The 12,526-nt window shown below is 39.0% G+C and overlaps 1 protein-coding gene across 1 annotated transcript in view; it reads right to left on the minus strand.

The window, feature by feature from the left end:
* COPG2 (COPI coat complex subunit gamma 2) overlaps window positions 1–12,526 on the minus strand; it is a 103,847-nt gene that overhangs the window by 63,181 nt on the left and 28,140 nt on the right. The window contains exons 10-11 of the mRNA XM_049774318.1: window positions 8,319–8,452; window positions 7,559–7,626 (exon numbers count right to left, since the gene is read on the minus strand). Of these exons, the coding sequence (XP_049630275.1) occupies window positions 7,559–7,626; window positions 8,319–8,452 (202 nt within the window). The remainder of the gene's footprint in view (window positions 1–7,558; window positions 7,627–8,318; window positions 8,453–12,526) is intronic.

Consider the following 12,526-nt stretch of genomic DNA (forward strand, 5'->3'; position numbering starts at 1 on the left):
CAAAAGGTAAATGAAAAAATGTTCCACATCACTAATCATTAGGAAAATGCTAATCAAAACAACAATGAGGCATCATCTCACACCACAGAGACTAGCAAACATCACAAAGAATAAGAGCAACCAGTGTTGGCAGAGATGTGAGGAGAAAGGAACTTTCATTCATTGCTGGTGGGAATGCTAGTCCAGCCTTTCTGGAAAACAATATGGATATTCCTCAAAAAAACTACAGATTTGGGCTAGAGCAATAGCACAGTGGTAGGGCATTCACCTTGCATGCGGCCAACCCAGGACAGACCCTGGTTTGATTCCCAGCATCCCATGTGGTTCCCCTGAGCTAGGAGCGATTTCTGAGAGCAGAGCCATGAGTAACCCTTGAGAGCTACTGGGTGTGGCCCAAAAACCCACCAAAAAAAAATTACCAAAAAACTGGAGATTGAGTTTCCTAGGGATATACCCCAGGAACACAAAACAATGCAAAACTGCCCTCTGCATGCCTATATTCATTGCCGCTCTATTTACTATAGTCAGAATCTGAAACAACTCAGATGTCTGACAACAGTATCTAAAGAAACTGTGGGATATTTACTCAATGGAATACTATGTAGTCATTAGGATAAATTAAGTCATGAAATTTGCCTATACATGGATGGATATGGAGATTATTATGCTGAATGAAATGAGTCAGGTAGAGGGATAGACATAGAATAGTCTCACTCATCTGTGCGATATAGGAAGAATATAAGATAGTATGGTAATACTATCCAGAGACCATAGAGACGAGGGCCATGAAGACCAGTCCATAATATGAAGCTTGCTACAAAGAGCAGTTAGAACACTAACTGCATTGGCAACTACCATGACAATGTTAGTGAGAGAGAGAAGTATAATGCCTGTCCCAGAGACAGGGAGGGGAGGGAAATGGAAGACATTTGTACTGGTAAAGGGTAGTGTACATTTTATGACTGAAACCCAACTATGAACATTTCTGTAACCACAGTGTTTAAAGAAATTATTTTTAAAAATTAGAAGAAAAATAAAAGAAAAAAGAAGATATATCATTTAGAAAATATTTTTTAATATCAGTTTTATTTTTATTTTGGGGCCACACCTACCTATGTTCTGGGAATAATCCTGGTTTTGCACTCTGGGCTCACACACTCCTGACAGTGCTCTGGGAGCCATATGGGATGGCAGGGATTGAATCCAGGTTGCTGCATGCAAGGCCTTATCCACTGTACTCTCTCTCTGGCCCAACACTCTGTATTTAATAAAAAATCTAAGCAAACTGGACTGCCTGTTGTTAAAATATGTCAGTTTATTTCTGTGGCAATGAATCTCTCTGTCTACCCTAATATTGGTATAGAATATCTTACACATAGTTTCAAACTGTTTATTTTATTGTATTTTATTTTGGTTTTGGGGTCATACCAGGCAGCGCTCAGGGGTTATTCTTGGCTCTGTGCTCAGAAATCACTCCTGTCAGGCTTGGGGGACCATATGGGATGCCGGGGATCAAACCTGAGTCAGTTTCAGGTCGCTACATGCAAGGCAAATGCCCTACCCACCTGAGTAATACTCCAGCCTCTCAAACTGTGTTTAAATCAGCAATTTACAAGAGTATATACATAAAGAAATACAAAATAGAATTTAGATTATTGTTTCATGACTGCTCTTGACTTCTCTTTCCTATTGATACAATACTCATCCTTCCAAATGACAAGACTCCTATTATATTAAGCTTTTAATTTTAAATGTTTATGGCTACTTAATTTATTCTGTTACTGTAAATTTATGCCATCAATATGGTAGCCATCAGTTAATGTGACAAATTAAGATGAAACATGATAAATTGAGACATGCTCTAAATGTAAAATATAAACTGGAAGTCAAATTTAGTAAAAAAAAAATATAAGGATGTTTTAAAAATAGAAGGCAAGAGGAAAAATAAGTTAAATTTCATCTGGAATATTTTTAATGTGGTCACTTTAAAATTATTATTCAAACATGACTCACATTGTGCTCCTTTTGAATAGCATTGCTATAAACAACTATTTTCATCAGACAGAACTATTCTAGATTTCTACTGTTCAACATGACAATCACTAAATATACATGGTTATTGCACATTAAATGTAACTAGTGACTAAGGAGCCGAATCTTAAATTTTATTTAATATAAGTTTTCACTGAGATATACTTAGTATGTAACATTTAACTTCAGGAATGTTAATTCAGTATCTTTACACAGAAATGATCATAATAAGTCTAGTCAACAACTGTCACCATAGGTCAGAGATATGGTACAGCAGGCAGTATGCTTGCCTTGCACACAACCAACCTGGGTTAGATCCCTGGCACCATGCACTTCTAGGAGTGATCCTTGAGGGCAGAGTCAGCAGCTCCTAAAGCTCCCCGACCAAAAAGAAAGTCACCATCCAGCTATATTTTTTCTTTTGTGATAAAAAATTTTAGGATCTCCTAGCAACTTTCAGAAATGTAATTACTGATGTAAATATTATGTAGCAAATTATTTAATATATAATATGCAATTACGAATATGTTAATATATACTATTAACTAATCACCAGGATGCACATTTTATCCCCAGGACTTGAAGTACCAATGAAAGTTGTAATAGTTGTTTTAATGGTACGCTGTTCGGTTTCTAAATATTACTGTTTTATTCCCTGGCTTTCCTTTTATGTTTAATTTCTACCTTTATGGCTTTCTGGCCTGAAAAGATATTCGATATGACTTCCATTTCCATAACTTCACAGACATTTAAATTATATTCCAGCATGTTGTCTATCCTGAAGAATGTCCCATGAACACCAGAGGAGAATGTATTTTCAGATATTGAGGCGTATAAATATAAATATAAACATACCATATCAACAGCTACTAATCCTGTTCATCCATGAAAGCAGAGTATTAAGGTCTCCCACTACAAATGTGTTGTCATTGTTAGTCCTCAGGTCTATTAGCAGTTGCTTTACAACTTTGCTGCTCCTTTTTAAGTTCTCTTGATCTACTGATCCCTTGACTAGCATGTAGTGACTGTCTATCTCATTACTCTCTAGCTTTGTGCTCTTTAGTCTGATAGAAGTATGACCATTCCTGCATTTTTAGCCTATAGTTAGCCTGTAAGACTATTTTCTAATATATTATTCTTAGCATATCTTTATCATAGAAGTTCAACTGTATCACCTGCAAGCAAAAGGTTGGATTTTGTTGTTTTATCTAGTCATTATGTACCTCTTTATTTTTAGTTAAGAAGCAAGATTTACTGTGGTGAGGGGTGGGCTGATGTGGTGAAATCTGGGATAGGGAGCAGTGATGGTTGGGTAGCTCACAGTCTCTCAGAAGTACAGTGCCCATCATGTGTCCATGGGCCCACGATTTGGGATGTATTTGACCACACAGCCAGCTATCTGGGAGAAGCCATTTTTCAGTCTCCATGCCTTCAAATTCTTCTGCATTAAATTTAGTTAAGACCCACTTTTTGGAGATGTGGATCTTCTGGAGATCAGGAAACATGAGCTTGTCCCAGTGCAGAGCCTCAATCACGTTTCTTGTTCTGCAGTTCACTGTAGATAAACATGCACTTTGCTGCTCCTTTCTAAGTTCTCTTGATCTACTGATCACTTGACTGGCATATGGCTGTCCCTATCTCATTATTTTCTTGGCCAAAACATGGATCCTGGCTATAGAGCCCTATAGCCCTACATTCCAAAGGCTCCCCAAATACCCATTTGGAGCATGATATTGGTGCTAGCCTGAGAATAGATAGGAATATCCACAGCAAAGGGCTGCAGTCCATATAAGTCATAAGCTAAGTATACTACTGAAGAGGCTACTTGCTACCTGCAGTCACTGCATGCTAGGCCCTATGGGGCAGAGAGCATGGGTGATTTAATTGGCAGCACTTTGTGCCTTTTAATGGGAAAGTTCAGTCCATTGACATTCATAGGAATTGATTTGAAGGAATTTGCTACTACTTACCACAGGGATGAGATTTGTTGCATTTGTCATTCGGTCGTTGTTTTTCATATGAAGTCCTTAGGAATTCCTAAGAGCTGATATAGATGTAACAAATACCCCCAGTTGCCTTTGAATGAGAATATTTTTATCATTTCTTCAAAATTTGGTAATAACCTTGCATGGTAGAGAATTCTTGGTTGGTAATTCCTTTCATTCAGTACTTTGAATATAGTTTCCATTCTCCTCTTATTTACATATTAGAAGTTTGATGTGAAGCTAATATGCTTGCCTTTTCTCCTCTTTGAGAGGTTTATCTCAAAGTCTTTATTTGGTCTTGTCACTTTGATTACAATGTGTACTGGTGTTGCTCTTTGATTATAGTGTGTACTGATGTTGTTCTGTTTAGATTTACTGTGAGTAGCACTTTTTGGGTCTCATGGGTCAGTGCGACAATCTCCCTTTTCAAGATGGGGCATTCTGGGCTATTATTTTTTTCAAACAGACATTCTTTCCCTTTCACTCTTCCTTTTCACCTGAGTACCGGGGACCATATGGGATGCCAGGTTTCAAAGCACAGTCCCTCCTGGATTGGATGCGTGCAGGGCAAACACCCTACCACTGTGCTATCTCTCCAAGCCCCCACCTAGAATTCTTATAATTCTGATATTCTTTCTCTTGATATTGTTCACTATAGGAATTACATGCTCTTCATTTGTTTTTCTCAATTTCTCTTCTATTAACTATTCTTCATTAGCAGGCACCCATTCTGCTGCTGACACTACTGTAATCTTTTTTTGTTTGTTTGTTTTGGGCCACATCTGGTGATGCTCAGAGATTATTCCTGGCTATGTGTGCAGAAATCGCTCCTGGATAGAGGGACCATATGGAGGCCGGGGACCTGTTCTGGGCAGCCATGTGCAAGGCAAACGCCCTACCAATGTGCTATCGGTCCAGCCCCTACTGTATTATTTAGTTCTTTTAAAATTCTTCTTTAGGGCCAGAGTGATAGCTCAGTGGTAGAGATTTGCCTTGCACGCGGCTGACCATGGGATGGACCGAGGTTCGATTCCCAGCACCCCATATGGTCTCCTGAGCCTGCCAGGGGCGATTTCTGAGCACAGAGCCCTGAGTGCTGGGTATGGCCCAAAAAACAAAAATAAAAACAAATCTGCTTGAGTGAGTGCTTTCTTTTATTCCCATCTGACTTTCTTCAAACTTATTGCTTCTCTGTTCAAGTGATTCAGATAATTTGACACTAAAAGAATATTCTAGTATTTTCCTGAGTTTTTGTCACCAACAGGTACATAACTGACTTCCTTTGTTTTCTTCATCGTATCTGGTGCTCTCTGGTAACTGTAGCCTGATGTTTTGGGTTTAGAGGCAATTCTATAGGTCTGACTCAACTCCCTGGGTGGAGGCCCTGTCTGCTCTACTTTCAGTAAGGCAGATTGTATGTAGGCCTTGGTGTTTTCAGATCCAGGGGCATCTCTTCAGGTCTAGCATGGCTCCTCCTGAGAGTTGAAGAGATGCTGAATTGTGGAATATATATGCCTAAGCCCTTCACCTACTTCATTTACTCCAGCAATTGGCAATACCCATAAGTGGGATCACCACACAATTGACAAAATTAGTCATTCTTTTTTTTGAGGGGGGAGCATGCCCAGTGGCTCTCAGGGGTAATTACACCTTGCTCTGCACTCAGAAATCACTCTTAGCAGGCTCAGGGACCATAAGAGATGCCGAGGATCAGACCTGGGTTGGCAGTGTGCAAGGCAAATGCCCTCCCCGCTGTGCTATCGCTCCAGCCCCTATATTTAATTTCTTGAGGAACCACCACACTACTTTGTGTAGTACAAGCATCAAATTATAGTCCCAACAGGGGCCGGGCGGTGGCGCTGGAGCTAAGGTGCCTGCCTTGCCTGCGCACGGACCGCGGTTCGATCCCCCGGCGTCCCATATGGTCCCCCAAGAAGCCAGGAGCAACTTCTGAGCGCATAGCCAGGAGTAACCCCTGAGCGTCACAGGGTGTGGCCCAAAAACCAAAAAAAAAAAAAAAAAAAAATTATAGTCCCAACAGTGCAAAAGGGCTCTTTTCTCTACATCCTCACCAAACTAACAAATTGGGAATTTTTTCATTCTTGTCTTTTTTAATAAGGATCATTCTGACAAATGTTAGATTTTTCTTTGCATTTCCTTGATGATCACCAATGAGGAACATCTTTTCACATACCTATTAAGCATCTGTAGGCTTTCTTTGGGTAAATGTCAACTCAGATTCTCCATCCACTTTTCAATTTAATTGAGTTTTATTAATATTAAATTGACTGAGTTATTTACAATTTTTGGATCCTTTAATGAATAAAATGATTTACACATATAGAAATCCTATTCTATATGTATTTTCATTTTGTGGACTGTTTTTATGTTTTAACATGTTTGTTTTGTATTTTGGGCCACATCCAGCAGAGCTCAGGACTGTGCTCTATGCTCAGGGATTACTCCTGGCTGGGCTAAGGACCATATGTGATGCTGGAGATCAAACCCAAATCAGTCACGTGCAAGAAGATCTACCTGCTGTACTTTCACTCCAACCCACTTTTTCATTTTGTTAATGATGTCCTTTGCTATGTATAGCTTTTGAATTTGATATAGGATCACTTGTATATTTTTGCCTTTGCTTCTGGTATTAAATAAAAAATATAATCTCTAAGACCAATATCAAGAAACTTACCACCTATGTTATCTTTTTGGAGTTTTCAGGACTGATATCCAAGTCTCTACTCTATTTTGAGTTAATCTCTGTATGTAGTATAAGATAGTGTCCCATTTCTTTTTATTTTTTCCTTTTTTAGGCGTATGGAATAAATGAGAGGAATAGTGTAAGGATTAATATTCCTAGATATACCTAATATTTTTATAATTAAAACATATTTAATAGACCATTTTAAAAGTTTATATTTTTCATTTATAGTTTCATTCTTTTGCTTATGGCCATCCAGTTTTTCCAACACTATATCCTACAGAATTTATCCATTTATTTTTTATCCTTAATTTCAATTAAATTGATTTATTGTGGAAGTGTGGGCTTATTTTTGGGTTCCTTATTCTGGTTAATTGATTTATAATTCTGTTTTATGATAATACCATATTGTTTTTATTATACCCTAGTAATATTATTTAAAATTGGGGGATATGACTCCTCAGGCTTTATTCTTCCATAAAATTAGTTTGAGGAAGAACATTTGTATTATAAAGTCACAGTCTTTTGTGGTTCCATACAAATTTTAGGACTGTTTGATTTTTAATTTGTATTAATTTAAATGGAAAGAAGCATAAATGACTGGCAGATACTTATATTGACTATAGGGTACTTGTTATATCAGAAATAAATTAAAATCTTCACTTAAATAACAATAAAAAGAATCACAGCACAATGAAGGTGAAATCAACAAGTGGAGGTGCTATAGAATATGCTACCAGAGAAAAAATAAGAAAAAGGAAAAAAGAACATGAAACACTTTTGCATTCAATGCTTCTCAATCAAACACTAATCTATGTCATTAGTCAGGGATACCTACCTTATTCAAGGTTCTCACAGCAGCATACCTCAAAGCTGGCTTAGGTGAACTACAGAAAAGCTGAAGAACTAAAAAGGATGGGGGAAAATCACTTAATATAGCTCAGTTCATAACATTTCTTAAAGTATAGTAAAGAATTATCACCAAAATATGCACGAGAGTTATATCACAGCATCAAAAATTCACATATAAATGTTATTAAAATATAAAATGAAAAGGTTTGTTCAGCTATAGCAACTTTCAATATAGAAAAAAGAGAACTTTCTAAATGAATAGACTCAGTAATATTTAATGTAAATAAAAGAAACAATTTTCAAGTTCTATATTCAATGGACTTTATGAACAATAAGAACAATGAAGGTATTAAAATACTGTCTTCTAAGTAAAAATATTTAAATGTTTATTTAGGAAAATGTTAACTTCAGAAAAAGATAAAATTAAGTAAAGAAAAACACTAGCTGTACTAGAGAGAGAGAGAGTTCCATGGACTAAGAGCATGCTTTGCATGCAGGAGGCCTGGGTTCAATTTCTGGCACCATATGGTCCCTGGAGTACCATTGGAAACAGTCCATTACACATGCTGGGTATGGTGCTAAAACCAAAAACAAAAGAAAACCCTAGCTATTGCACAGGTTATATATACCCAAGTAAGGTTGAGAAAACCACCTTAACATTCTTAGCACCTGTCCTGCAGACGCATGGAACCTTAAACTAAGACAGAAGACTAAGAACAAGAGCTCTTATCAAGTATGCAACTAACCTGAAATAGCAGGCGCCAACTCTCGCATAGTACAGTTAGGAAGATGGATGATGGCAGAAGCAGCTTCATAAATTACCATTTCATGCTTATTTCGCAAGCAACTCTCGATAAAGTCAAAGAGCGGACTTTCATGGCTGTTATCATTTAGATATCAAAAACAACGGAGGCGAGAGTTAGTAATTAAAGAGCACAGACATTGAGATGTATTCTAGAATTAATTATGTATGAAAGTTCTTTGAAAGCCCACTCCCCCAGCGGTGCCAGTACTGGCAAACGCCATTAAAATCAACATTTTTAGTACCTTAGAAATTAAAGTCTTTGCACTCATCCTAGCAACATTTTTTCAAGAAAAACAGACAACTCATAATAAGACCTGTACTTTCTTACTTTTTCTTCTTCTCTACTACCATCTCCTTTTTTTGGTGTTGCAGCAGCCTAAGAAACTTGAAGTTTCACAACCACAGCTATTGTAAGAATTGGAAGCTTCAGAGCCACTGGAGGAGGCAGATGGAAAGGCTGGAGCACTATAGTATATAATATATAGTATCTAGCAGGTAGGGTCTTTGCCTGACCTGGAAATCCCCAGCACCCCATATGGTCCCTTGAGCACTGCAGGAAAGACTCCTATTTTCTCTCTCTTCTCTTCTCTCTCTCTTCTCTCTCTTCTTTCCTCTCCTCTCCTTTCTTCCCCTCCCCTCCCCTCCCCTCCCCTCCCCTCCCCTCCTCTCTCTCTCTCTCTCTCTCTCTCTCTCTCTCTCTCTCTCTCTCTCTCTCTCTCTCTCTCCCTCTCCCTCCCCCCTTCTCTCTCTCCACTACTGGACTCAGCTAGGACTCCCCAGAAATTCCCACCCACAGATCTAATCTTTATTTCATCTGATTTAGAGATGTCAATGAGAAAATCTCTTTCCAGGGAAGTTTGCTCACCCCAGATGAGCAGCAATTATTTAACAGTGTCATTGCTAGTGGCAGACACTTCAACTGGAGGGAGGGGGTGAATAACTGTAAAAGGCAAATCTGAGGAATTACATGTCCATGGAGGACATGGAAAATTTCTGAGCTAGTACTAGAACCTGGAGAATCATGAGTATGGGGAATCCATTTTTCAGCTCTGCTATTTTGAGAATTCATTCATGGAGGAAGTGAAGCTAATACAGAATTGCCAACTGGCTGAGCAGGGAAGGCACAAGCAAAGTGACCACTTGAAAGGCGAGGGGAGACATGTCGGTTTAAGGCATTAAAGGAAATTGGTCAGAACTCAGGTAATCAAGCAGAGACTTCAGAAGCCACATATGGCAAAGAGTAAGGACAAGAAACTTAGTTTGGAAAAGTTCCTTAAAAAAAAATTCATTGGGGCTGGAGCAATAGCACAATGGCAGGGCATTTACCTTGCATGCAGCCAACTTGGCATGGATGCAGGTTCGATCCCCAGCCTGCCAGGAGCAATTTCTGAGCACACAGCCAGGAGCAACCCCTGAGAGTCGCTGGGTATGCCCCCCCCCCAAAAAAAATTCACAACAGCAACAATAACAAACTCAAAGGATGGAGGAAGAGGAAGTCTGATGACCAGAGTGGCAATATTAACTAGTTTTGACTGAAAAATATGGTGACACCAAATATCCAATCTATATGGGGAGAGGAGAAGCTAACAGAAGCCAGCAATCAACACAAGAAAGCCCTGTGTTGGATTTTGTTTTGTTTTGTTGGGGTTACACCCGGCAGCGCTCAGGGGTTACTCCTGGCTCTAGGCTCAAAAATCGCCCCTGACAGGCTCGGGGGACCACATGGGATGTTGGGATTCGAACCACTGTCCTTCTGCATGCAAGGCAAACACTTTACCTCCATGCTATCTCTCCGCCAAACTCCCCCACCCGTGTTGGATTTTATGAAAGACTAAATTGACTAAAACATCTTAAAAGAAGAAAAAGGAAAGATCAAGTCTACAAAATTAAAGGAAGACTGGGAAAAGAGAGTGAGCCCAGCAGGAAATGTACATGTACTGAATGTGTAAGGCCTGAGTACAGTCTACAACCAGCACACAGGCCCTGAGGACTGTCCAAAGGCCAAATTAACAAAAGGTGACATCATTGTTATTCTAGAATAGCAATGGTGAACCTATGGCATGCGAAGGCCTTGCAGCTGGCATGCGGGAAGGTCAGCAATTAAGATATGCAGTGCGTGCCGCATTGTTTTTAGATACTAAACCCTTGTTGTTAAGGTTTAATTGACGTGCTGACACTTTTTTTTTGGGGGGGGGGGTCACACCCGGCAGCGCTCAGGGGTTACTCCTGGCTCTACCCTTAGAAATCACTCCTGGCAGGCTTGGGGGACATATGGGATGCTAGGATTCAAACCACCGTCCTGCATGCAAGGCAAATGCCTTACCTCAATGCTATCTCTCTGACCCCATGCTGGCACTTTTGAGGAAATTCTTTGGTTTTGTGCGGCAGTTTGGGCACTCAGGCTCAAAAAGGTTAGCCATCACTGTTCTAGAATATTCTAATATAGATAGAAACATGACCCATCCTTCCATTTATTCAGATCATACTTTAAGTAACAGGTTGTGGTTTTCTTTTTCTCCAATTTATTTTACTTCATTCCCTTCCTTTCCCTTTTTGTGACAGTGGCAGCAGTAATGAGAGGAGATGGAGACACCAAGTACATGAGTTCCTGTAGTATCTGTGGTAGTAGTAGGCAGGGGAGGGGCCAGGAGAGCAGAGCAGTGGCTGCAGGGTTGCACAGCCCTCCCTTACTGGCAGCCCTGCTCAGGTTGTGCTGCTCATGAACATTTTAGTTGCGATGCTCATTGAGCGGTTACATACTTGGCCAAGGGGCTCATATACTGTACCTGTGGGACATGCTCACTCTGCACAGCTGCACTGGAGACTACATTTGGTGCCCTGAACAGCGATGCTGCCATGACTGTCCTCAGCACATTGAGGTGGTGGGGAGGGGTGGAGCAACATTTTATAATATTCCACATATGGATGCACACATTTTTTCACATGTACAAAAGATTTAAATGTACAACTTTTCCTAAGGATTTTATTTTAATACATGAAATAATCACATTTTCCACAGTGTCATATCCTCATTAAAATCTTTAATATTTTCTCTCCTTGACTTACTATACTAAATAAGATTTCTAGTAAAATATTACTTAAAATAGGATTAATATACATCACAGTCTCATTCGCAATCTCAAGATTGTGATGATGAGAGAAACATTAAGAGCTCACTGCTTGAGGCCAGAGAGATAGCAAGCAGTAGGGCGGGGTTCAAATCCCAGCATCCCATATGGTCCCCATGCCTGTCAGGAGCAATTTCTGAGCAGAGAGCCAGGAGTAACCCGAGTGCTGCCAGGTGTGGCCCAAAAACCAGAACTAAGAAAAAAAGAGCTCGCTGCTAAGTATTTAACTTTGAAGGAGCTTTTCTTGTCAGAATAATAATACTCCTTGTATTGCTATTTTTAAATTTTTTAAATCTCAACTGCCACTGAAATGCCATTAACTGTTCTTTTTACATACATAAAGCATTGCTTTTTCTGTTTTACAACATTTATTCTATTGCATTCACTTTTTACTGCTAGATCAATTTTCTATTGATTGAATCTGAGAATAAATACATGCTGGAAAAAGTTAGTTTTTCTATCTTTTTTAAGCTTCATCTCATGTCTTCCTATGGAATTTCAACCACATTTCAAGTGCTAGAAGTTATATTTATCCCACAATTCTGAGACTTTTTTTTTCCATCTGTTTTCAGAAGATCTACTGTTTATTACTGTTTTCAAATAGAATCTTACACTTTGTCAGTCCTCTCTAATATGCTATTGTATCTATCTAGCAAATATCCTCTCTGGTTAGTGTAGTTGGAGTAGGCAGAATGGTCCCAGTGATGTATATACAATCATTGAGCCTGGGAATAGATAACATTACATGTCACAGAACAACATGGGCTGGCTATAAACAAGGCAACAGACAGAGCTTATAAACTTCTTTCATTCACAATCCCACTTCACCCAACACGGATGAACACTGCTGGAAACATGTTGGATTCATTGCACATTTAATTTTGAATTAATCTTGGGGTTAATATTAATTTAATAAATTTTAATTTTATGCATTCAGAAATCTTTATCACTGCAAAAAATTTTTTTTGATTAACACCCATGTTTAGTTATGCAACCCCATCAGGAACGTGACCTAATTTAA

Source organism: Suncus etruscus, chromosome 1 (assembly GCF_024139225.1).
Source record: "Suncus etruscus isolate mSunEtr1 chromosome 1, mSunEtr1.pri.cur, whole genome shotgun sequence".
In the NCBI taxonomy this organism is placed as follows: Eukaryota; Metazoa; Chordata; class Mammalia; order Eulipotyphla; family Soricidae; genus Suncus; species Suncus etruscus.